Source organism: Heptranchias perlo, chromosome 6 (genome assembly GCF_035084215.1).
Source record: "Heptranchias perlo isolate sHepPer1 chromosome 6, sHepPer1.hap1, whole genome shotgun sequence".
NCBI classification, from domain to species: Eukaryota; Metazoa; Chordata; class Chondrichthyes; order Hexanchiformes; family Hexanchidae; genus Heptranchias; species Heptranchias perlo.
In genome coordinates this window covers 109,566,992-109,594,580 of record NC_090330.1, presented here as the reverse complement: position 1 = coordinate 109,594,580, position 27,589 = coordinate 109,566,992, and the positions used below count along the sequence as shown (strand labels likewise).

The following is a 27,589-nucleotide window of genomic DNA, read 5'->3' as shown; positions in this document are numbered from 1 at the left end:
ACCTCCCCCGTCTCAATAGAGGAGACCCCCGGATCACTGGAGACCGCGTCTCACTGGAGGAGACCCCCGGATCACTGGAGACCTCTTCCGTCTCAATAGAGGAGACCCCCGGATCACTGGAAGAGACCCCGTCTCACTGGAGACTTCCCCCGTCTCAATAGAGGAGACCCCCGTCTCACTGGAGGAGACCTCCCCTGTCTCACTGGAGGAGACCCCCGTCTCACTAGAGGAGACCTCCCCTGTCTCATTGGAGCAGACCCCCGTCTCACTATAGGAGACCTCCCCTGTCTCATTGGAGGAGACCTCCCCTGTCTCACTGGAGACCCCGTCTCACTGGAGGAGACCCCCTTCGTCTCAATAGAGGAGACCCCCGTCTCACTAGAGGAGACCTCCCCTGTCTCACTAGAGGAGACCCCTGTCTCACTGGAGGAGACCTCCCCTGTCTCACTGGAGACCCCGTCTCACTGGAGGAGACCTCCCCCGTCTCACTAGAGGAGACCTCCCCTGTCTCACTGGAGGAGACCTCCCCCGTCTCACTGGAGGAGACCTCCCCTGTCTCACTGGAGACCCCGTCTCAATAGAGGAGACCTCCCCCGTCTCACTGGAGATCTCCCAACCTATTGGACACAGAAGACGATGACAATCTGAAGGGGCCGGAGGAAATAACTTTGTGTCTGTGAGTGTAGACTGTGGGTCTCCCCCACCCCCAAGAGTCTGGTAAACTTTATCTATTTGTGCGCAGCTGTCACACGGACCAGACGTCAGCTGGAGAAAAGAGGAAGGATTTTTTTTTTTTTGTTTATGATTCATGGAAACCTCATCCCGGGTGTAGAACGGGAGCTGCTTCTTGTTGAGGCGATCGACTGATCGGATTTGCTCAGGTCCTTGTTGAGAATAGTTAAAGGAGTTTCCAAGAATAAATAATGTGGCGAAACTGAACCACAAGAGGAGAGTCGTGGTGACCGTGAGGCGGATCCTGGTTCTGGGGCTCCGGATCTGGGGGGGGGGGGGGTTTGGGTGAAGATGGATCGGTTGAAGAGCGACCAGGGTCTTGGACCGGGATTAAGGATGAAGATCACTCTGAGTTTAACGGTGAGGGTTCCCCTTTGCTCGCCGCCCTCACGCATCCAGGGAATTTAACCAGAGACAAATCCAATCAAGAGAAAGGGGGGGGGGGAGGAAAAAATAAACCCCCCCAAGTCACCATGAAGGACTTGAGGTACTGAGCGGTAGGTCGCGGTTGTGTTTTATTTTGGGGGCTGTTTTCTTTCCCACCCCCCCCCACTGCACTTGCCATGGCAGCGGCTATCGCCAGCTCTCTGATCCGACAGAAAAGGCAGGCTCGGGAGCATCAGTTTGAGAGACCGAATGTCACCAAACGTATCAACAGTCCTCACAAAAAGAAAGTAGCCAGCAATGGGAATCTGGTGGATATCTTCTCCAAAGTCAAGATCTTCGGGATGAAAAAGAGGAGACTACGGAGACCAGGTTGGTCTTTTTTTTTTGTGTAAAAAAAAAATTAAAAAAAAAAAATCTTTCCCCTTAGGAAAGATAAACAGACGGAATTCTGGTGACGATTGTGAATGCAGTGGGAAGAATTGTAATGTGTTTTCTTAGTTGAACAAAGATTAATGCTTCCTGATTTAATTTGTAGCGCGGCTCGTGGTGCGTAAATATTGAAAGGATTGCCTGTCAGATGGGCCGGATTGAATAGCGGATTTTTATATATATATATATAGGATTCGCAATGTGCAAGTTTGATAAGATTTGGATTATTTCACAGTATTCACTGAACCCGAATAAGAAATGTATCGGTGTCAGAATGGTCAGGTGGAATCTGGGCAGTGAATCTTTGTGGATAACAGTTCCAACATTCCGGACCGGGAATCGTGTCCATATCGAACACGGAATCCCCCTCTTGAGTAACACAGAGCCCCAGTGCTGTGTCTCGGCAGCAACTAACTTCTGAGTAAATTCAGTGACTGTTATCTTTAATCGTTTACAATCTCCCACGTTTCTCTAATTCAACTAGCTGGAAATTCCTAGTCCCAGATAAAATATGGGATTAAAACAGTGGCGTGTAACTGTGAGTCGCTGCGATCCAAACGATTAATACGCCGGAGAAATCTGCATTAAAGGTGCATGTTTTTCCGAAAATAGATTCGTGCGTTCTATTATTAAGCCGAACTTATTAAGTGTATCTGTGCACAATATTGACAATCCACTGCCAGGAAGTTGTGTATATTCTGAATCCAGTGGTATATTTGTACAGTGCTCAGTGTTGTTCCCTGCCTGTAACTCAATCCTCTGTTTCTTAAACACAATCATATCCAGAGAGTGATGTATATGAGCGTGGCCTTTTAAGTAGTCCCTTTAAAGAACCCGTCTTTTTTTGGAGGTGCCCTTTGGGTGAGATGGTATCGCACACCGTCTAGAGTCTCTGCCTCTGTAACTAAGCCTTTAAGTCATCAATAACCACCATCAAACCGCATCAATGTACCGGGTTATAAATCTTGCATCAAAAGTTCGGAGTTTCAGATAAATACCAAAAAAATAAACCCCGAGGCAAATACAAATTGAACAGGAAAGAAAATGTTGAAGTTTCCTGTGCTACAACCTGACCACACATCAGTGTAATTAAACTTCTAACGCTGATTATTCAATGTGTAGTTCTCCAGTCTTCAGTGATTAAAGGTAACAGAATAAATTCTTGTATCATTACTGTAGAAGCACCAATGTGCAATGTAGAGGAAGCATCCAGATATCTGAGCAGTATTTCTGTCAAATCCAGACACCAAATCCGAGTTCTCACGAGAGAGTCATTCTCAGAGTAAAGAATCGTTTCTTCAATCGCCTAGCCCTGTATTTGTAAGCTTTCACATTTGGTTTTAAAGAAATCTTTGTGTACGTGCAGTTTCTAAGACATTAAACCAAAACAGGAGCCCATTAGATCTCGAATGGAAGTAAATGCTCCGAGTTACTGCTCCTGTCAGACAGAGGATTACACATTCTGGGAGGACAGCACAGCACATTGCAACACAGCACAGCACATTGCAACACAGCACATTGCAACACAGCACATTGCAACACAACACAGCACATTGCAACACAACACAGCACATTGCAACACAGCACAGCACATTGCAACACAACACAGCACATTGCAACACAGCACAGCGCATTGCAACACAGCACAGCACATTGCAACACAGCACAGCACATTGCAACACAGCACATTGCAACACAGCACAGCACATTGCAACACAGCACAGCGCATTGCAACACAGCACAACACACTACAACACAACACACTACAACACAACACAACACACTGCAACACAGCACAACACAACACACTGCAACACAGCACAACACAACACACTGCAACACAGCACAGCACAATACACTGCAACACAGCACAACACAGCACAACACACTGCAACACAGCACAGCATGGCACAACACACTGCAACACAGCACAGTGCAACACAGCACATTGCAACACAGCACAACACACTGCAACACAGCACAACACAACACACTGCAACACAGCACAGCACAACACACTGCAACACAGCACAACACACTGCAACACAGCACAGCACAATACACTGCAACACAGCACAACACACTGCAACACAGCACAGCATGGCACAACACACTGCAACACAGCACAACACACTGCAACACAGCACAGCATGGCACAACACACTGCAACACAGCACAGCACACTACAACACAACACAGCACAACACACTGCAACACAGCACAACACAACACACTGCAACACAGCACAGCACAACACACTGCAACACAGCACAACACAACACACTGCAACACAGCACAGCACAACACACTGCAACACAGCACAGCACAACACACTGCAACACAGCACAACACAACACACTGCAACACAGCACAGCACAACACACTGCAACACAGCACAGCACAACACACTACAACACAACACAGCACAACACACTGCAACACAGCACAACACAACACACTGCAACACAGCACAGCACAACACACTGCAACACAGCACAACACAACACACTGCAACACAGCACAGCACAACACACTGCAACACAACACAGCACAACACACTGCAACACAGCACAGCACAACACACTGCAACACAGCGCAACACACTGCAACACAGCACAACACAACACACTGCAACACAGCACAGCACAACACACTGCAACACAGCACAACACAACACACTGCAACACAGCACAGCACAACACACTGCAACACAGCACAACACAACACACTGCAACACAGCACAACACAACACACTGCAACACAGCACAGCACAACACACTACAACACAACACAGCACAACACACTGCAACACAGCACAACACAACACACTGCAACACAGCACAGCACAACACACTGCAACACAGCACAACACAACACACTGCAACACAGCACAGCACAACACACTGCAACACAACACAGCACAACACACTGCAACACAGCACAGCACAACACACTGCAACACAGCGCAACACACTGCAACACAGCACAACACAACACACTGCAACACAGCACAGCACAACACACTGCAACACAGCACAACACAACACACTGCAACACAGCACAGCACAACACACTGCAACACAGCACAACACAACACACTGCAACACAGCACAGCGCAACACACTGCAACACAGCACAACACAACATACTGCAACACAGCACAGCACAACACACTGCAACACAGCACAACACAGCACAACACACTGCAACACAGCACAGCATGGCACAACACACTGCAACACAGCACAACACAACATACTGCAACACAGCACAGCACAACACACTGCAACACAGCACAACACAGCACACTGCAACACAGCACAGCACAAACACAGCACCTCGCATTAATAAAAATCTAATTTGTTTGATCCAATAACAGCTTGCCGTTTAATTTTGTTGGGGAAATATTTGTTCGAGGAACACAATTAAGTGAAGATTGAAGGAGTTGAGTAGGTAGAGTTTTAACAAATTCAGTTATTGTTTAATAGGTCAAGGAAAGGGGATTAATTTCCGTCATTGATATTCGCCCCATATACAAGAATCACGATTACACATTATAAGTAAAACCATTGGGAAACTGGTCAACATTTAATTTATTTTTCTAATTATTTGTTTGTTCAGGTACTGAATCTGTGAAAATCCATGTAATACTTCCCCATGGCCTCGCCCCAAGTTGGAGGTGTTTAAATTCGCTTTGGGTGAAGACTAGTCCCAGAATGCAGATAGGACCTCAATGGGGACCATTGTCTGAATGACAGTTCTCAGCACTTATTTCAGGTCCAATTACTTTCAGTGCCAGTGCTTGTTCCTGACAAGTACAGTGTACCGGCAATCTATAAAAGCGATATTTTACTTTGTTGGTGATATGTAGAATGTAAAAAGCCTTGCTAACAGCATCAGAGGTCGAGTCTAGCAGAATTGCATGGACGAAAGTAAACCAGTCATTAAAATATCTCAAAAATGGTTCAGGCATTTGGTAATAGGACACGTTAACTTCGTGTCAATAAATGTCAACATTAGAAATATGAGTTCTGCAATAAACATGAAAATGAAGACATTGTGTGAGAGATGAAGTTTGTACATGATGTGGGAAGAATGTGTCACGGTACTTTTACAATAAGTAAAGGTAGATAAATTTAAATATGTTTTCAATTTAATTCATAACAAGGGTCCAGCTACGTTAAGATTGTATATTGGATAGGCATAGTTCTCGTTCATACATCCTTCGCTAACAGAAAAAAAAGTTTTCATAGAATAAATCAGTCTTGATTTAAAAAGAATGTAAAAATATTGAAACAGAAATGCTATACCAGTTCACAAAGGGTTAATAAGCATGCGTTAACTGAGCTGTCTGCATCTGCAAATTGGACTCAGTGAACATGAAAGTAAAATCAGAATTCTTTAGCTGTTTTGTTGGAGTTGCATGCCTGTAATGTTTTAGAGATGTGCTCTGGAATTTATTCTGTTACCTTTTTAATCACTGAGGCTCCCCTACAATGAGTTAAATATTTTGCTGGTGTGCAATGTGAATGGAATTCAGTGTTGCTGTATATTAACTGATCATAGCAGCTGGTGGTAGGCTCAGAATATAATGTAATATCTTTTAATAAATTATTTTAGAATTCTATAGGAATTATATATATATATATAGAACTAGTAATTAATTCTTGTTTCTTACAGGAAAACCTATTTTATTCCGTACGATTTGTTATTTGCAATTTATTTTTCAGACAAATGTTCTTTGTCTGACTTGTATGATCATTGGCTCCTTGAGTTAAGAAGTGTCCACCAGACTGAATATGTTATATTTTTATAGCCTATAATGTATGTCCTGGTAATCAACTGGCAAAAATAAAAGAAATGTACCCGTGACCACTGTAGCGTCAGTTCCCTTTCTTTAGATTTCACCTTTATTCCACTTTCTTCTACGTTACTTGGTCCTCTATCACAATCACTATACAACAGTGAGAACATTTGAAAATGTAAATTATTTTAAAAGTTCCGGTAGCGAGCTCAAGGCAGTAATTCGATCTCTGAGTTACGCTGATGTTCATGAACAGCAAAACTGTACATTTATGTCGCACCTTTAATTTAGAAAAGCATCCTAAGATGCTTCATGAAAGCACGAGGGGAAAAAAAAACCTCTTGTAATTGTCCCTTGTGGTCTGCGATGCCTTCGGAAGCAGTTGATTGGGTGACTGACTTGTAAGTTGTTGCTAGCTCTCTCTTATCCTATATAATATTTAGAAGCTTTGGGCGTCCTCTGTAATGTAGAATCCTGGCAGTACCACAGGTATTGCTATGTCCCTTTCGTTCAGGTCATGTGATTCAATCATGGTGATGTGCTGCCCATCACAGTTGGCAAAAGAATAAAAATGGAAAACTATAAACAATTTATTAATCATTCTCAGGATGTGGGCATCACTGGCAAGGCTGGTATTTATTGCCCATCCTATGTTTTATGGACAAGGTTCAGTAGCAAGAGTACAGCAACTTGTTAAAAAGAAGTAAAATAAGTCACTGGGGGCATGTAACTGTACCCGGCTTCTGAGACAGTCCCACAACTGCATAGAGTAGGACACTGACCCATGACTGTCGGTAAGGCTGTAATTTCAGAGTCTTAGGGATCATAAATTGCCCTCACTTCACTCTTGTGGTTGGTGACATCATCTTACTACGCCATTAGATTACAGACTTTTCGTCACTCTCTGCTGCTCCATAGATGGAACCATTGTGGAGCGAGGGGCAGGTGAAGGGCACGTGTCTTCACCCCTCTCAGAATTGTTTTGGTAGATTCCCCCTTTCAAAGTCCTGGAATTGTCTCCAACTTTTTGTAAACAGTTGTGACATTGTGCTGTCTGTCATCCTATATGCAGTATTATAGGTCTTACAGTTTATGTATTTCTGTATTTTTGGTAAATTACTGCTGTCATTAGTCACCCATAAAATGCCTTCTGTTTTAACTAGTTTTCTGGGAGGGTTATTAGATTTTCCTTAATTTTATATATCTCTTCATCAAATATTTTGTTTTTCATGTAGTCTTTTGCATGTGTTGAGTCTGACTTTCATTTATTTAAAATGATATGCATCATTACCATATACCATAACAAGACATCTAACGGACAGTATATGTATTGCAATCTAAATAAAACTATTGATTTTGCCCTTGATTCTGAACTAACTCGCTTGTTATCCTCTGGATTACCTAACTATTATTTTGTAGAAATGGCAATAGGTCTTGTAGCATTCAAACAGTGTCATATTGGCAATACTTTTAATTGTTAGCGACCGTAGTACATTTTATTAAAACATATGTGTGAGCACAGGGGTGATAGATAAACGGGACTTGGTGCGAGTTAGGAAACGGGCAGCAGAGTTTTGCCCTCTCAGGTGGACGTTAAAGATCCCATGGCACTATTTCGAAGAAGAGCAGGAGAGTTCTCCCCAGTGTCCTGGACAAGGTTAATCCCTCGACCAACATCACTTTAAAAAAAAAACAGATTATCTGGCCATTATCTCATTGCTGTTTGTGGGATCTTGCTGTGCACTAATTGGCTGCCACATTTCCTACATTACAACAGTGACTACACTTCAAAAAGTACTTCATTGGCTGTAAAGCGCTTTGGGACGTCCTGAGGTTATGAAAGGCGCTTTATAAATGCAAGTCTTTCTTTCTCTTTCTATGTCTTTTTTATAGTATAATGACCAGAACTGAACACTGTACTTCAAATATGGTCTAACTGATACATTGCAAAGCCTTGGCATAACTTAAGTAAGTTTATTCTCTACTCTTTAGGTTATATATCCCAGCATTTTATTAGTTTTTTTCAATTGCTCTGCTACATTGTCTAAACATTGAGCATGTTAATTCTACAATTACACCTCGTTCTCTATCTCAGGAGCTCAAATTGGGCAGTAGTTGATCGGCTACCCGTAATACACCCCGCCCGTAATACACCCCGCCCGTAATACACCCCGCCCGTAATACACCCCGCCCGTAATACACCCCCCACCCCCATTATACACCCCCCCCATTACACCCCCCCCATGTAATACACCCCGCCCGTAATACACCCCGCCCGTAATACACCCCGCCTGTAATACACCCCCCCACCCCCATTATACACCCCCCATTACACACCCCCATGTAATACACCCCGCCCATTATACACCCGTCCGTTACACCCCCCCCATGTAATACACCCCGCCCGTAATACACCCCGCCCATAATACAACCCCCAACCCCATTATACCCCCCCATTACACACCCCCCATGTAATACACCCCGCCCATTATACACCCGTCCGTTACACACCTCGCCCGTTACATACCCCCCATGTTATACACCCTCCCCGTAATACGCCTGGCACATTACACACCCCGCCCGTTACACACCCCCATGTTGCACACCCCGCCCGTTGCACACCCCCCATGTAATACACCCCGCCCACTATACACCCATCCGTTACACACCCCGCCTGTTACATACCCCCTATGTTATACACCTTCCCCGTAATATGCCTCGCACATTACACACCCCTCCCGTTGCACACCCCCCATCTAATACACCCCGCCCACTATACACCCGTCCGTTACACACCCCACCTGTTACATACCCAGCCATGTTATACACCCTGCCCGTTGCACACCCCACCCGTTGCACACCCCCCACCCGTTGCACACCCCCCACCCGTTGCACACCCCCCACCCGTTGCACACCCCGCCCGTAATACACACCCCGCCCGTAATACACACCCTGCCCGTTACATACCCCTCCCTGTTACACACCCCGCCCGTTACACCCCCCCGTGTAATACACCCCGCCCATTATATACCCCCCATGTTATACACCCTCCCTGTAATACACCTCACACATTACACACCCTGCCCGTTACACACCCCCATGTTGCACACCCTGCCCATTACACACCCTGCCCATTACACACCCCGCCTGTTATATACCTGACTGAATTTCCTTTCTAATTAAGTCAGTGGGTGTGTAACGGGCTGGTGTGTAACGGGCTGGTGTGTAACGGGCTGGTGTGTAACGGGCTGGTGTATAATGGCGGGGTGTATAGCGGTGGGGTGTATAACGGGCCTAGAGTATGGCGGGGGCAGGGAGCATAACGCATAATATAATGGGGTGTATAATGGGCCAGTGTATAAGGGCGGGGTGTGTAACAGGCGTAGGGTATAACGGCAGAGCGCGGAGCATAACAGGCGGGGTGTATAACGGGCCGGTGTATAATGGCGGTGTTTAACGGGCCGATGTGTAACAGGTTGGTGTATAAGGGCAGGGTGTGTAACGGGCGAGGGGTATAACGGGCGAGGGGTGTAACGGGCGAGGGGTGTAACCGGTGGGGTGTATAACAGCCAACCAATCTGCTACAGCCCATTTTGCATTCCCGCTAAAGTTGACTCTCACCCTGATCCTGTTGTTTGTGTCGTGACTTGCATTTCTTGGTGTTAAATTTCATTTTACTTTTTGTCTGCCCAATTGCATAACCAATCTAAATCCTTCTGCAAATCCTTCTCCACATAATCTCTCTTTTATGTTCTCCCTATGTTATGGTTAACCAATTTGACAAGCTTACATTTGCTTTCTATATGCAAGTCATTTGTATAATTAGAAACAACAGGGATGGAACCACTGACCGCTATGTGACTCCAATCAGCTTTTCTACCTAAGCTGACATCCTTCTCATGAGTAATCTTTGTTTCCTAATTTTTTAGCCAGCTTCTTATCCAGCCCTATGTTCTGTGGGTTATAGCGAAGGGATTCTACCCAAAATGCTAGCTACCAGATGGATCTGCTGTGTATTTCTAGCACTTCCTATTTTTGTTCTGAGGTTCTACTCTGGATCCCTGTGGCTATTAGTTTAATTGGAAGCTTTTCATGTGGAATTTTTTCAAAAGCTCGCTGTAAGTCCAATCGCATAGGGAATTCCACTGCCTACTTTATCTTAATCATCCTCAAAAAAGTCAAAGAGGTTTATCAGCCAGGACCTTCTCCTTGTGTATCCAAGGTGGTCGCTCTCTCTTAAGTTATTGCTAAACAGGGACTTCTCCAAACTACCCCTTAACATAGAATCATACAATCATGGAAAGAGCACAGAAGGAGGCCAATCGGCCGGCTCTTTGAAAGAGCTGTCCAATTAGTCCCACTCGCCTGCTCTTTCCCCGCAGTCCTGAAAATTTTTCCTTTTCAAGTATTTATCCAACTCCCTTTTGAAAGTTATTATTGAATCTGCCCTTTCAGGCAGCGCGTTCCAGATCATACTTTTTATTACTTTACCTGTTGTTAAAGTCAAGCAGATTTGCCAACTTTTAAAGATATAGGCATTATTTTGCTTGCGTCCAATCCTATAGAATCATAGAAGGGTTACAGCACAGAAGGAGGCCATTTGGCCCATCGAGCCCGTGCCATCTCTTTGTAAGAGCAATCCAGTTAGTCCCACTCCCCCACTCTTTTCCCCCCCCCACCCCAGCCCTGCAGATTTTTTCCCTTCAAGTATTTATCCAATTCCTTTTTGAAAGCCATGATTGAATCTGCTTCCACCACCCTTTCAGGCAGCGCATTCCAGATCATAACTACTCACTGCATAAATTTTTTTTTCCTGATGTCACCTTTGATTCTTTTGCCAATCACTTTAAACCTATGTCCTCTGGTTCTGGGCCCTTCTGCCAATGGGAACAGTTTCTCTTTATTTACTTTATCTAAACCCTTCCTGATTTTGAATACCTCTATCAAATCTCCTCTTAACCTTCTCTGCTCTAAGGAGAACAATCCCAGCTTCTCCAGTCTGTCCACGTAACTGAAGTCCCTCATCCCTGGAACCATTCTAGTAAATCTTTTCTGTACCCTCTCTAAGGCCTTCACATCCTTCCTAAAGTGCGGTGCCCAGAACTGGACATAATACTCCAGTTGTGGCCGAACCAGTGTTTTATAAAGGTTCAACATATTCCTTGCTATTGTTTTCTATGCCTCTATTTATAAAACCCAGGATCCTGTATGCTTTTTAAACCGCTTTTTCAACCTTTCCTGCTACCTTCAAAGATTTGTGCACATATACCCCCAGACCTCCCTGTTTCTGCACCCCCTTTAGAATTGTACCCTCTCGTTTGTATTGTCTCTCTTCGCTCTTCCTACCAAAATGAATCACTTCGCACTCCTCTGCATTAAATTGTATCTGCCCATTCCACCAGCCTGTCTATGCCCTCTTGAAGTCTATCACTATCCTCCTCACTGTTTACTACACTTCCAAGTTTTGTGTCATCTGCAAATTTTGAAATTGTGCCCTGTACACCCAAGTCCAAGTCATTAATATATATCAAGAAAAGCAGTGGTCCTAGTACCGACCCCTGGGGAACACCACTGTACACCTCCCTCCAGTCCGAAAAACAACCGTTCACCCTACTCCCTGTTTCCTGTCACTTAGCCAATATCATATCCATGCTGCCACTGGCCATTTTATTCCTTGGGTTTCAATTTTGCTGACAAGCCTATTATGTGGCACTTTATCAAACGCCTTTCGAAAGTCCATTATCAATGATTCCTCAATGATGGTCTGAATCCAACAAATTCCCCCCTTTGGTCTCTTTAGGATCATAGGACTTAAACCATCTATTGAATACTTTTAGAAAATATCAATTTAGCATTTCAACTATTTAACCTCAACTTCACCAGCACTTTAAATTTTGGAGTTCTAACTTAATGCCTATTGCAGTCACGATACGAAGAGTGTTTCAGTATTGTGTTTAACGTTTTGTCCTATACGAGGGACGTTTTGCACCTCAACTACCTCATTAGCATGTTAACAAATTTCTGCATTCCTCCCAAGGTTGTCTTTTCCCTGAGTGCTATATAGAGTTTGCTTTTCTTTTTTACTCTCATTTCAATTTCCCTTGCATTGCTGTCACCACCTTTTCCACCGGGCAAATCTTTCCTCAGTAATTTCTAGTTGAAAGATTAAACGTTAAAAAAATGATGCTTTGCGTTCAAGAGAAAACTGCAATCTTAACACTTAGATGATGGGTAGAACCCATTTCTTGATGTGGTTTCAGACACCCTATCATCCCCTCAGCTGTCCCCGTTCCTTGGCCCATTAATCTCGATGCGCTCCGATTGTAGTGCCCTGTGTCGTAAGGTGGTTGGTGCAGACTGTAAGGGAACACTGAGGCCGACCGGGCCAGATTCTTCGTGATTCCTGAGTAAGAATTAGTGTTTTCAATTGCGCATTGTGCACCAGTTGTTGCCGAGTGGTGTGCTCTGCCATTCAGACCCCACTTGTTTAGATTGGTAATCAACCATTGCTTAAAAATATTTACCTGTTTGTTTCAAACGGAGCTTACCCTTGAATATGAAGCCATGCTGGGCCATGACGATAAAGCATTGATGAATTGGTGTTGTGAAAATGTTTCAAGCAACGCATTCAACTTGCTTTCTGAAACATCGTGGTACAGTAAGCCAATATGCTATCTGGCACTGGTTCGAAACTTACTTAGTGTTGTATGCCTTACTTAGCAGGAGGTTTCATCTTGCATACTCTACACAGTGCTCTGAATGTTAACATAAAACATAACAAACATAGAAATAATGTGGTTTACTCAAGTTGCTTGTAGAAATAATCCGCTTACATCATCACCATCACATAGAATTTACAGCACAGAAACAGGCCATTCGGCCCAACTGGTCTATGCTGGTGTTTATGCTCCACATGGGCCTTCTCCCTCCCTACTTCATCTCACCCTATCAGCATATCCTTCTATTCCTTTCTCCCTCGTGTTTATCTAGCTGCCCCTTAAATGCATCTATGCTATTCGCCTCATCCACTCCTTGTGGTAGGGAATTCCACATTCTAATCTCTGGGTAAAGAAGCTTCTCCTGAATTCCTTATTGGATTTATCAGTGACTATCTTATATTTATGGCCCCTAGTTTTGGTCACCCCCCACAATTGGAAACATCTTCTTTACATCTACCCCATCAAACCCCTTCTATCAGGTCACCTCTTAGCCTCTTTTCTAGAGAAAAGAGCCCCAGCCTGTTCAATCTTTCTGATAGTTATAACCTCTCAGTTCTGGTATTATCCTTGCCAATCTCCTCTGCACTCTCTCCAGTGCCACCACATCTCCTCTGCAATATGGCGACCGGAACTGAGCACAGTGCCCTATTATAAATTCTGTTCTAGGTATGCAAAATGACTGACAAGACTTATTTGAAATCTTGCATATAGATCAAGTTAATAAATGTAAAAAATCATTGTATAGCTTGCATGCTCTGTACATTTTTAATGTATAGATAGAATAAATGAATGTATAAATAACGTATAGCTTTAACATAAAAAAGAATATAATTTAGCAGAAAATTATAGTAATAAGGAGAACTCTGCAAAAAAATTGTAATTATGTCAGAATAAGAAATAAAATAGTTTGCATTTCAGCAAAATAAACTATTACATAGAATTTTACAGCACATAAACAGGCCATTCTGTGCTGGTGTTTATGCTCCACATGAGCCTCCTTCCACCTTACTTCATCTCACTCTATCAGCATATCCTTCTATTCCTTTCTCCCTCATGTACTTATCTAGCTTCCCCTTAAATGCATCCATGCGATTCACCTCAACCACTCTCTGGGTAAAGAAGTTTTTCTCCTGAATTCCCCATTGGATTTATTAGCGATTATCTTACATTTATCACCCCTGAGTTTTGGACTCTGCCCACAAGTGGAACCATCTTCCCTGCGTGATCGACAGGACTTTCTTTACATCTTTTTATTCATTTGTTTTGAATGTTTTAGTGTAGACAAGAAATGTTGACGACATCTAGAGGTGATTGGATTGAGGGAGTTTGAGCCCAGCAGGGTGAATGAGCTCAACAGAAGTTTCATTGAAGTTTCATTTAGTGGGACTGCCTGGTGAAGATTGAGTTGCACCTACTGATCCTAGACTGGTAACAGAGTCTAAACGTACCCTTAGTGTGTATTGAACTAGGTGTAAATTGTTCCAAACATTTATACTTTTGGGTTTGGGACAGTAATCAATTATTTTCTTCTGTGATCTGGTGGTGCTGGTACAAAGAACATTTATCCCTCAACCAAAATCACTAAAAAAAACAGATTATCTGGTCATTATCACATTGCTGTTTGTGGGATCTTGCTGTGCGCAAACTGGCTGCCGCATTTCCTACATTACAACAGTGACCACACTTCAAAAGTACAAAAGCAAAATACGGCGGAAGCTGGAAATCTGGAAATAAAAACAGAAAATGCTGGAAGTGCTCGGCAGGTGAGGCAACGTCTGTGGAGAGAGAAACAGAGTTAACATCTCAGGTGGCCCTCGGCCTGAAACTTTAACTCTGTTTCTCTCTCTCCGCCGCTGCTGCCTGACCCGCTGAGTGCTTCCAGCATTTTCCGTTTTTATTTCAAAAGTACTTCATTGACCGTAAAGCGCTTTGGGACGTCCTGAGGTCACGAAAGGAGCCATATAAATGAAAGGTTTTTTTTAATAGATATACATTTTGTGACGTCTCAGCACAGTCTTGTCACACTGTACTTGTGAGGGAGTGCACTGGCGCATTCAATTGGTCGGAAAAAGTTTGGGAGCAGCAGCATTTGATTGATGAGGATAGTCTGGTAACGTTCCTTGAGGTCCAATTAGTTTGTAGAAAATCAGGATACATGGAGAGGGATCTTGCAGGGTTGAACTGTTTGCTTTTTGTTGTTAGCTTGTGGCCCCATTTTGAATTAATTCTTACCTTCTCTGGAGGAGCGGGCTAAGGGGTGGATCCAGAGCTTCAGGTGGAGTCTGTATACAACCTCACCTGAGTTCCGCATGTTCCCCGGATATCCCAGCCACAGGTTTGTGGTGAGGAGGGTTAAACTTCATCACGCTGGTGGTGGCGTGGGTGATGGTTAAACCTTCTTGCAGCTAGCTAATTACAGCTGCCTTTTGCCCCTGCGTGCTATAGAGGGGGCTCGCTCTCCAGTGGGCAGACCCAGCAAGCGCAGGTCTGCATAAACTGTCAGGCTTGTCTCGGGCTCCCAGACTGCTGCCTAAACCGGTTCAATTCCGAGGATTGAGCAGAGCTGTGAAGCAGTGCATTTTTCTGCCCAAATAAGCCGTGCCATGCAAGCGCACAACAGGGCCTCCGTCGCTGGAAGTCTTGACAGCATGTAGTGAAGTAGCAAAGCCATTCTTTATTCAAGACGTTGATAGTGAAGGTCCTTCTTGACAATGCCTATTCCTTGAGACGTAGAGCATGTAAACAGCAGCTCAGAAGGCAGTTGCACCAGGTTTTGAACAGGGATAATCTGATCTATAAGCACCACAGTTTAGAGGAAATCGGTGAGCAGAGCCCTGTGTTTGTTTCCATGTAATTCACGTTGCTGCGTCCTCTTTCGGTGCACGGAGAAGTCATAGCGAGAGTTCAGGTGCGGTGCTAACTTGGGTGCAGAATGGGGGGGAAAGGATTCGCGCTGCAGGGTTTTTTTTTAAACTCTGTCTTTGCTTTTTAGGGTCATCCAAAGGTGAGGATCAACCGAACATTTGTGACAATTCGTTTTATTGACATTAAAACACGACAGTTTTACAGATAGAAATGCTTACAACTTTAGTCAGCAATGCAACTCAAACCTCAGAATGGTCAAATTCTACTGCTTCGGGAGAGTGAGGGGTTAATTCTTCTGACATCCATCTTGGTGGGCTCCTGGACTGTCTCCTCGAACGTACTAAAATGGCTGGCTTTATATCTTTCTGCTGCTGGCAAAACAAGTTTCCAGTAATTTTCCTTTCCCGCTGATGTGAAAGCAGTTTGTTAATGTGTATGACAATTCCTCACAGCCTCTCAAGGCCCAGCTAGGCAGCTGTCTTATCTTTAACCTCGTCCTTATCTCAGCCCTTACATGGTCTCCGTTAGCCTTCTAGACAGTCTGAAGGAATAATAATCTCCTTTTCAAACTTGGTCAAGCTTCCCAGCATGCCATCTTGTAACAATTCTGTGTTATGTCTGGAATTACATAGAATTTACAGCACAGAAACAGGCCATTCGGCCCAACAGGTCGATGCCCGGTGTTTATGCTCCACACGAGCCTCCTCCCTCCCTACTTCAACTCACCCTATCAGCATATCCTTCTATTCCTTTCTCCCTCACGTGTTTATCTAGCTTCCTTTTAAATGCATCTATGCTATTCCCAGGAAGCTGTGGAAGCTACATCATTAAATAAATTTAAAACAGAAATAGACAGTTTCCTAGAAGTAAAGGGAATTAGGGGTTACGGGGAGCGGGCAGGAAATTGGACATGAAGCTGAGTTCGGATCGGTCAAGGCCCTGTGGGTGGCGGAGTGGGCCCAGGGGCTGAGTGGCCGGGTCCTGCTCCTACTTCTTGTGTTCTTTAGATTTGAGGTTAGGATCAGATCAGCCATGATCTTATTGAATGGAGGAGCAGGCTCGAGGGGCCGATTGGCCTACTCCTGCTCCTATTTCTTATGTTCTTATGTTCTTATTCACCTCAACTACTCCTTGCGGTAATGCATTCCACATTCTAACCACTCTCTGGGTAAAGAGGTTTCCCCTGAATTCCCTATTGGATTTATTAGTGACTATCTTTTATATTCATGGCCCCTAATTTTGGTCTCCCCCACAATTGGAAAGGCTGAGGGGTGACCTGATAGAAGTCTTTAAGATTATGACAGGGATTGAGCTGATTAGAGAGAGCCAACATGAATTTGTAAAGAGGAGGTCGTATCTAACGAACCTAATTTAATTTTTTGAGGAAGTAACTAAAGTAGTAGACAGGGGAATGTATATGGATGTAGTTTATATGGACTTCCAGAAGGCATTTGCTAAGGTTCCACATAAGAGACTGCTGGTTAAAATTAAAGCTCGTGGAATTGAAGGCAAATTATTGACCTGGTTAGGAGATTGGTAGAAGACAGAGAGTAGGGGGGAATGGGAATGTACTCGAATTGGAAGGAAGTGACTAGTGGTGTCCCACAAGGATCTGTGCTGGGGCCTCAACCATTCAATTTCTCTACGTCTATTCAGCCCCTCGAGCCTGTTCTGCCACTCAATGAGAAAAGAGCCCCAGGGCTGTTCAAACTTTCCTGATGGGTATAACTCTCTCCGTTCTGGTATTATCCTTGTAAATCTTTTTTGCAAGCATCTGTCTGGAAATTCCACAAAATATCCCCTGTTGTTAATACTTTTAACCAATTTCTGCTCTTTTCACAACTAATCCAGAATTTCCAGCCCATCCTTTTAAAAATCCATATTGCAAAGTCCAAATTCCTTCAGTGCTAATTTTCACTCTGCATTGGATCCATTTTTAAGACACTATTTGGGAGAAGACAGAGGAAAATCAGCCCATATAAAATTTACGTCTCAAAGCTGATTCTGCTATTTAAAAAAAAATATAAGCAGATATATTTGAATCTGCGGATTAGATAGAGCCCAATCCTTTCGATGTACTGTCATTATTCTACATTCAGCTCTGTGTGAAACGGATATTACTAAGTTGTCTGGAACCTTTCCACCTCCTTGATAATATGCCCAGCACAATGTTCTCTTTATTATGTGGCAGTAACTGAATGAGACAAATCATTTTCTGTTGAGTTACTTCACTGCAAAAATAAATTTAGTATTGGTTCATCGCTGCTTTTCTTGCTTATATTTGGTTTTGTTCCGTGTCTTTTATTTTTGTAACTTTTGCTTCTAACTTTGTGCTCTCTCATGGGCATGAATGCACCATAAAGATGTCCAGATCTGATCCCAGCTGACATACATGATATCCGTACGTACACAGGCTTCTGACTGGCAAATCTGATGGGACAACGTGCACTTCAAAGCCATCTCAGTGTTACGTATTCAAACAGGCATGGAGAGGAGTAAATAATGAGAAAAAGGACCAGTGTCATTCTGGATTAACGCACCAACAAAGAGTTCAGGGGGACAGGAAGCATCTTTGTTTTAGAAACTGCTCATTTCAGATCCACCCTGACTGATCAAAATCATAGGATCGCACAGAAGGAGGCCATTCGGCCCATCGTGTCTGTGCCGGCTCTTTGAAAGAGCTATCCGATTAGGCTCATTCCCCTGCTCTTTCCTCATAACCCAGTAAACATTTCCTGTTTCAAGTCTATATCCAGCTCCCTTTTAAAAATTATTATCGAATCTGCTTCCACCGCCCTTTCAGGCAGTGCATTCCAGATCATAACAGCTCGCTGTGTAAAAAAAAAATTCTTCTGGTCTCCCCTCTGAATTCTTTTGCTGATCACCTTAAATCTGTGTCCTCTGGTTACCGACCCTCCTGCCACTGGAAACAGTTTCTCCTTATTTACTCTATCAAAACCCTTCATAATTTTAAACACCTCTTATTAAATCTCCCCCTAACCTTCCCTGCTCTAACATCTCAGATTTTTAGTTTGCTTTGTTACTGTGATTTACGACATACTTTGTGATAGTGACACCACTGTTAGAAGCCAGCCATTCAAAGTCAAAACGTTAACAAGATAAATTTAAACAATTTGACTCAATCTGTAGTCCTGAATATTCGGAACTGTATTTTTCATTTCTTGGGAGCCAGAACACTTCAATCCCTTCAGGCCATTATAAATTATTATTTTGAACACCAGCAGGCCTCTTGTGGGATTGCTCACGGTAAAGTCAAATATTGCGCTGTTTTTATAATGACAGGGGGTTCATACCATGTGATAGAAAGAAAGAAAGACTTGCATTTATATAGCGCCTTTCACATCCTCAAGATGTCCCAAAGTGCTCTACAGCCAATGAAGTATTTCTGAAGTGTAGTCACTGTTGTAATGTAGGAAACGCGGCAGCCAATTTGCGCACAGCAAGATCCCACAAACAGCAATGAGATAATGACCAGATAATCTGTTTTTAGTGATGTTGGTTGAGAGATAAATATTGGCCCCAGGACACTAGGAGAACTCCCCTGCTCTTCTTCGAAATAGTCCCATGGGATCTTTAACGTCCACCTGAGAGGACAGACGGGGCCTCAGTTTAACGTCTCATCCGAAACGGTATCTCCGTTGGTGCAGCACTCCCTCTGTACTGTACTGGGAGTGTCGGCCTGGGTTATGTGATCAATTCCCTGGACTTGCCCATAGACTTTTCATGGGCTTTTTGACAGCACGTTCCTCTTGTCGGGCCCTCAATCCAGCGCAGTGCCCTCTACAGAGCATCTGGGACCTGTGTGAACGGGACAAGCAGCTGTGTATCCCCTTAACCAATCAGATTGCAGCTTGTTAATAAGAGGCGCAGACACAGAACCGAGAAGTGTAAGTAAGAATAGTGAATTCAATGTAAAATCAGTTACAGAAAGCTAAATAAAGAGAGGGTACGAAATATTGAATTGAAAGATAGAGATAAAAGAGACAGAAGGAAAAAGTACATTTAAAAAAAATATATAAAACAACAATTAAAATGTGAAGGAATGAGACTCCACACTTGTAAAAGTTAATTTTCAGTGCCTCAGAGGTTGTTCGACAGTCATTAAGACTTACCACACCATTAAAATTTTGGCTACACTTCAAAAAAAAACTTGACGCACCTTTTTCTGGCGAGATTACTTTGTTTCCATCTGGGAAGTGCAGGAACTTCACGCCATTGCGATCATTCCAGCTGGCGAGATCTCCTTCCCGCAAAGCTTCTGGTGGAGCAGGCCATCCGGCGGAGGAACTTCCGGATTTCCCCGTTTAACTGCGCATGTGGGCTCGCCGGACACTAGCTCTTCCATTTGCTCTGAAATAACGATGAACCCTGTTAGCATCGCCGTTATTTCTGGAGCAAAATCTGGCCCACTTTTTAAAATTCATTCTCGGGGTGTGGGCATCGCTGGCAAGACTGGCATTTATTGCCCATCCCTAGATACCGCAAAAAGCGGGTTTTGATACAACTGAGTGACTTGCTGGGTCACTTCAGAGGGCAGTTAAGAGTCAACCACGTTGGTTTGGGACTGGAGTCACATATAGGCCCAGACCGGGTAAGGACGGCAGGTTTCTTTCCCTGATAACTGATTTTAAAAAATACATTTGTTCATGGTAGCTTTAAAATGGAAAAAAAAAATTGTATTTTAAAATGATTTAGATCTGATGTTCTGCTGTTTACCAATATTTCTAACTGCCTTAAATTGGACTGTATGCTGTTCAGTAAATCTTCTAAAATAATTGTTATGCTCACCTGTTATTGATCTAATGCAATTTCTTTGTTTTAAATTAAAGCTTAATGTGTAAAGTGTTTTTCAAAGAGGATTTTGGACTTTGCATATGCAATCGTAAATGGATTTGATTGTTAAGGTTATCCACTGTTACTCTTGTATATCAAATTAGCGAGACAGAGTTAAAAAGACACCTCAAGCGAAAGGAAATTAGTTCTAGACTCTTCACGTTGTGACTTTCACGCTTCTACTGAAGAAAATAACTTTATGACATCAAATAGAAAATAGCTTCTTTCTTCTCTTTATGAATAAAACATTGTTCATTAAAGCATGTTTGATCGTGCTTAAGATGTGGACTACGCTTTGGTACATTAGTTGTGATGAGTTGCATGCAATAGCATATAGCCTTGGGTTTGACCCTCACAAATCAGTGTCCAGGTACTTTACTTGAAAATATTCATATGAGAATCTATTTGCCATAATGAAGAAAGAAAGAACTTGCATTTATATAGTGCCTTTCATGACCTCAGGATGTCCCAAAGTGCTTTACAGCCAATTAAATACTTTTGAAGTGTAGCCACTGTTGTAATATAGAAAATTTGCGCACAGCAAGATCCCACAAACAGCAATGAGATAATGACCAGATAATCTGTTTTAGTGATGGTTGGTTGAGGGATAAATATTGTCCAGAACACCGGGGAGAACTCTCCTGCTCTTCTTCGAAATGGTGCAGTGGGATCTTTTACGTCCACCTGAGAGGGCAGACGGGGCCTCGGTTTAACATCTCATCCAAAAGACGGCACCTCCGACAGTGCAACACTCCCTCAGTACTGCAGTGGAGTATCATCCTGGATTATGTGCTCAAGTCTCTGGCATGGGGTGAAGATGAAATCTTCACATATATAGTTTCATATCGGTGCTTGAGACTAGTCCTGTCAGCTCCATGTTTATTTACCGTCCAAAATTAATCCTTGTCTTTGACGCGTCCATGTTAGATAACTTGTGTTTTTGTAGCTTTGCTGTTCCCAAACAGTAGGCTAAAATGTACGTGTAAATGTTGAGGTTAAGGGAATTACCGAACCCATCCCAATTTTAATTTAAACATTTTTAGAACATTGGGTTAGAATTTGCGAAACCAGTTGTGGTGATTACAGAAATGTTCAGTCGAGGAGAAATCTCACAATCTAGAATGCTTTCTGTTTTATTCTTCTCTTATCATTTTGTGGCACCAGAATATTATTTTAAAAAGTCGAGTGAAACTCTAGCTGCAAAATGTTCGATGCTTCGTGACAAGTGTTAATTTAATTCACACCATTCCCCGTACTCTGTTTCCTGTGTGTAGCATTTTCTCTTTGCAAAGCAAGGAAAAGGGGCTGGAAATTCACAGCATGACAATGTGTGGGTGGGATGACAATAAAAATGCTTCAGTCAAAGAGTTACCCACTATAGTTTGCTACATGTCGGGTTGTAAGAAAAATAAGAGAGTGATAATTTTATTTTAAAAATGTAATTGGAAAGCCCGACATTATAAACCGATAACACACGGCTACTGAACAGCATCCAGTACATCTCAAAGAGAAGTGACAGTGCTCGATTTCTAAAGCTCTGTGCGTTATTAGTAATGTTTCTGTGGACATGTTATCTTCTATATCGACTTACCTTCCGATTGTATTAACAGCAGCTGAATGCTCGAGGGACAAGATAAAGTCTCCCTTTCACAGAAGCACTTCTTTTCCCTTCTTCCTTTCGTTTTGAGACAGTTTTCTCCCCGCTTCCCCCTCCCCCTCTCCTCTACCCCTCCCTCCCCATCTCCTCTACCCCTCCCTCCCTCCCCTCCCCACTTCCCCCTCCCCTCCACCACTTCCCCACCCCTCCCTCTCCTCCGCCTCCCTCCCCATCTCCTCTACCCCTCCCTCCCTCCCCTCCTCCAATCCCCTCCCCACTTCCCCCTCCCCTCCTCCACTTCCCCACCCCTCCCTCTCCTCCGCCTCCCTCCCCATCTCCTCTACCCCTCCCTCCCTCCATCCCCTCCCCACTGCCTTACCCACCTCCCCCTCCCCCCTCCTCCCCCTCCCTCCACATCTCCTCTACCCCTCCCTCCCCTCCTCCCCCTCCTCCCATCCCCTCCCCACTCCCCCACCCACTTCCTCCTCCCCTTCCCTCGCTCCCTCCCTCCCTCCCATCCATGCAGTTGTTGAATCCTGATCCGTAGGACGGTCCCAGAAGGCCATTCCGACAAAATTTCAGACGAGTTCATGAACTAACATTTCTTTCTTAACTCATTTATGATAATACAATGAGCATTTTTAAAAATATTAACATGAAAAGTCCACAAGGCTGTTCAGCAGATGATATTAACTGATGGAATTAGTAAACCTGAAGTTATGAAGTCAGTTCATGATTATATCAGTAATTCATCATCAGATCATTGATATTACGCTCAATGTCCAAAATTGACTTAAAATCAGCAAGGTTAGATTCCATATACAGCTGGCAAGTTAACAGCTTTGTATAGCAACTGTACCAGAAATGTTAAAAGTTTATAATCAAAACAGAAAATGCTGGAAACACTCAGCAGGTCAGGCAACATCTGTGGAGAGAGAAACAGAGTTAATGTTTCAGGCCGACGACCTTTCGTCAGAACTGGAAGGTGTTCGAGATATAACCGTTTATAAGTAAGTACAGAGCCAGGGAAAGGGGGAGGAGGAAAGAACAAAAGGGGAAGGTCTGTGATAGGGTGGAGGGCAGGAGTGATTAAATAACAAGAGTTCTGATGAAAGGTCTTCGACCTGAAACGTTAACTCTGTTTCTCTCTCCACAGATGCTGCCTGACCTGCTGAGCTTCTCCAGCATTTTCTGTTTTGATTTCAGATTTCCAGCATCCGCAGTATTTTGCTTTTGCTTTAAATGACAAAAGGGATAATGGTGAAAGGCAAAAGGAGGGTGGTAATGGAACAATTAAGAAACAAAAAAATGGGTCTAGAGGAGCTGTAAATGGTAACATCAGAACCATTACCAGCACCCGCTGTCCGAGAAAATGGGAACGGTGGTTATGAAGTGAAGTTATTGAAATCAGTGTTGAGTCCGGAAGGTTGTAAAGTGCCAAATTGAAAGATGAGGTGCTGTTCCTCGAGCAAAGTTTAAAAGTTCAATTAGTTCAGCTTATTGTTGATAAGGTCACAGCTTTAGTAATGATTCTAGGTCCTTCTGAGTCAGCTTAGTAGCGTTGTTGGTCTCACCTCCCTCTGGGATCTCCGTGCTTGCTGCAGTGACATCAGTGTGATTCATCTCCATCTGCCATTGTGATATTTCTTCCTTCTTTCAATATCTTTTCTCTTGCGGTCGAACTTGCTTCATTCTCAGAAACTTAACTCCTATGTACAAGTGATACACTGAAACAAGTGGCACCATGAAATATTTGCCTATCTCTGACCAGACTTCTTAATCCTGACATCTCATCCTTGATCCTTCTCAGCTTGAGTGTTCTGCCTCACAAACTGTTACATACGTACGTACGAACATATGAATTAAGAGCAGGAGTAGGCCATTCGGCCCCTCGAGCCTGCTCTGCCATCTGATAAGACGGGCACCTCAGCACCTCACTCTACCGCAAGCCCACGGACAACCTCACGATGCTCCACTTTTCCAGCTTCCACCCTAACCACGTCAAAGAGGCCATCCCCTATGGACAGGCCCTGCGAATACACAGGGTCTGCTCAGACGAGGAGGAACGCGATGGACACCTACAGACGCTGAAAGACGCCCTAGTAAGAACGGGATATGACGCTCGACTCATCGATCGACAGTTCCGACGGGCCACAGCAAAAAATCGCATAGACCTCCTCAGGAGACTAACACGGGACGCAACCAACAGAGTACCCTTTGTCGTCCAGTACTTCCCCGGAGCGGAGAAACTACGCCATGTTCTCCGCAGCCTTCAACATGTCATCAATGAGGACAAACACCTCGCTATGGCCATCCCCACACCTCCACTACTCGCCTTTAAACAGCCACCCAACCTCAAACAGACCATCGTTCGCAGCAAATTACCTAGCTTTCAAGAGAACAGCGTCCACGACACCACACAACCCTGCCACGGTAACCTCTGCAAGACATGCCAGATCATCGACACAGATACCACCATCACACGAGAGGACACCACCCACCAGGTGCATGGTTCATACTCCTGTGACTCGGCCAACGTTGTCTACCTCATACGTTGCAGGAAAGGATGCCCCAGAGCATGGTACATTGGCGAGACCATGCAGACGCTGCGACAACGGATGAACGGACACCGCGCAACAATCGCCAAACAGGAGGGTTCCCTCCCAGTCGGGGAACACTTCAGCAGTCATGGACATTCATCCACCGACCTTCGGGTAAGCGTTCTCCAAGGCGGCCTTCGAGACACACGACAACGCAAAATCGTCGAGCAGAAATTGATAGCCAAGTTCCGCACCCATGAGGACGGCCTCAACCGGGATCTTGGGTTCATGTCACGCTACACGTTACCCCACCAGCGAACAAATGTTATCTGTTTTTAATATAACGGGTCAGCTGCTGTCTTTTCTATGTTTCTACCTCTCTATCTCTGTTTTTTTTTGTTTGTTGTTTTTTTTTGGTGATTTGTATATTCTGTGAGATCTGGCAGGTAACACCTGTCTGTCTGCGCACTGATAGCCTTGGCAACGGGCAGTTGAAAAAACTGTCTGTACTCACCAAGCATTGTTCTGTGAATTATAAATGCGATTTCATTTCGAGGATTTCATTTCACATCGTTCACCTGACGAAGGGGGAAGCCTCCGAAAGCTTGTGAATTTAAAATAAAATTGCTGGACTATAACTTGGTGTTGTAAAATTGTTTACATCTGATAAGATGATGGCTGATCTGATTGTGACCTCAACCCTACTTTCCTGTCTACCTACTATAACCTTTGACTCCCTTGTTAATCAGGAATCTATTTAACTCAGCCTTAAAAATATTCAATGACCCTGCCTCCACCGCTCTCTGGGGAAGGGAGTTCCACAGACTTACGACCCTCTGAGAGAAAAAATTTCTCCTCATCTCTGTCTTAAATGGGAGACCCCTTATTTTTAAACTGTGTCCCCTAGTTCTAGTCTCTCCCACAAGGGGAAACATCCTCTCACCATCTACCCCTTCAAGTCCCCTCAGGATCTTATATGTTTCAATAAGATCATCTCTCATTCTTCTAAACTGCAGTGTATACAGGCCCAACTTGTCCAACCTTTCCTCATAAGATAACCCCCTCATCCCAGGAATCAGTCGAGTGAACCTTCTCTGAACCGCCTTTAAAGCAATTATGTCCTTTTTTAAATAAGGAGACCAAATCTGCACACAGTATTCTAGATGTGGTCTCACCAATGCCCTGTACAACTGTAGTAAAACATCTCTACTTTTATATTCCATTCCCCTTGCAATAAATGACAACATTCCATTTGCCTTCCTAATCACTTGCTGTACCTGCATACTAACTTTTTGTGATTCATGTACTAGGACACCCAGATCCCTCTGTACCTCAGAGTTCTGCAGTCTCTCCATTTAAATAATATGCTGCTTTTCGATTCCTCCTTTACTTCTTTTCTTTAACCCTCCGGACTGCTCTCCACATTTGTCCAAATCTCTCTGAGCTCCCTATAACCTTTCTTTCCCTATCTCAAAAAAAACATTTGTCCATCTGATTTTTTAATATCAAAAACCCAACCTTTAAATACTTTTGATTTTAAAAGTAAATCTCTTTCTCCCACCTCCCGTGCAATCTTGGCCAATTTGAGTGATGTGCCTTATTGCGAGGACTCCCTTTTCTCAGTGCCAATATCTTAGATGGACGCCTGTCAAACAGACTCGACGAGGGAGTTTTAATCACTTGAGAAAAGCTGGGTCTGCTTATTAGTTGTAAAAAAAACTTTCACTTTCTCAACTTTGAACAAACAGTGGGCAGTCAACAGTCACAAGAGCAAAATACTGCGGATGCTGGAAATCTGAAATGAAAACAGAAAATGCTGGAAACCCTCAGCGGGTCAGGCAGCGTCTGTGGAGAGAGAATCAGAGTTAACGTTTCAGGCCGGAGACCTTTCATCAGAACTTTCACCAGTTCTGAAGAAAGATCATGGGCTCGATTTTAAAACCGAGCCGGGAAGGGGGCCTGGGCGGGTGGGGGTTAAATTGAGGTTGGGAAATCCATTAGTACGGGATTCCCGGACATCCTTACGATTTTGATGAAAGGACATCTTTTATTTTCTTTTGTCGGTTTCCTGTCCGACTGATCAGCTGATTGACAGGCTGGTCTCAGCCGGATGGGATACCAGCCAGGGAGAGGACGTCTTCAGGTAAGTCTTTGTTTGTATGGATGGTGGGGGCACGGGTGGGGGGGGGCATGGGTGGACATAGGTTGTCATGGGGGGAGGGATCGGGGGTCAGTCACGGGCAGGTGGTGTCGGGATCGGGGGCCATCGTGGGGGTCCGCGATCGTTGAGGGGGAGGATCGGGGGTTGGGGTCGGGGGATCGGAGTGGGGGGAGGGTCGGGGGATCGGAGTGGGGGGAGGGTCGGGGGATCGGAGTAGGGGGAGGGTCGGGGGATCGGAGTGGGGGGAGGGTCGGGGGATCGGAGTGGGGGGAGGGTCGGGGATCGGAGTGGGGGGAGGGTCGGGGGATCGGAGTGGGGGGAGGGTCGGGGGATCGGAGTAGGGGGAGGGTCGGGGGATCGGAGTGGGGGGGGTCGGGGGATCGGAGTGGGGGGAGGGTCGGGGGATCGGAGTAGGGGGAGGGTCGGGGGATCGGAGTGGGGGGGGTCGGGGGATCGGAGTGGGGGGAGGGTCGGGGGATCGGAGTGGGGGGAGGGTCGGGG

General features: G+C 44.4%; 1 protein-coding gene across 3 annotated transcripts in view; it reads left to right on the top strand.

Moving 5' to 3' along the window:
- Positions 1 to 27,589, top strand: part of fgf14 (fibroblast growth factor 14) — a 357,611-nt gene that overhangs the window by 205,832 nt on the left and 124,190 nt on the right. The window contains exon 1 of one of the 3 annotated variants that reach the window (XM_067986613.1): positions 792 to 1,488. The exons of the other annotated variants lie outside the window; for them this stretch is intronic. Coding sequence (XP_067842714.1) covers positions 1,296 to 1,488 — 193 coding nt within the window. The 5' untranslated portion in view covers positions 792 to 1,295. Of the gene's footprint in view, positions 1 to 791; positions 1,489 to 27,589 lie in introns of those variants that run through there. 3 annotated transcript variants of the gene reach the window in all.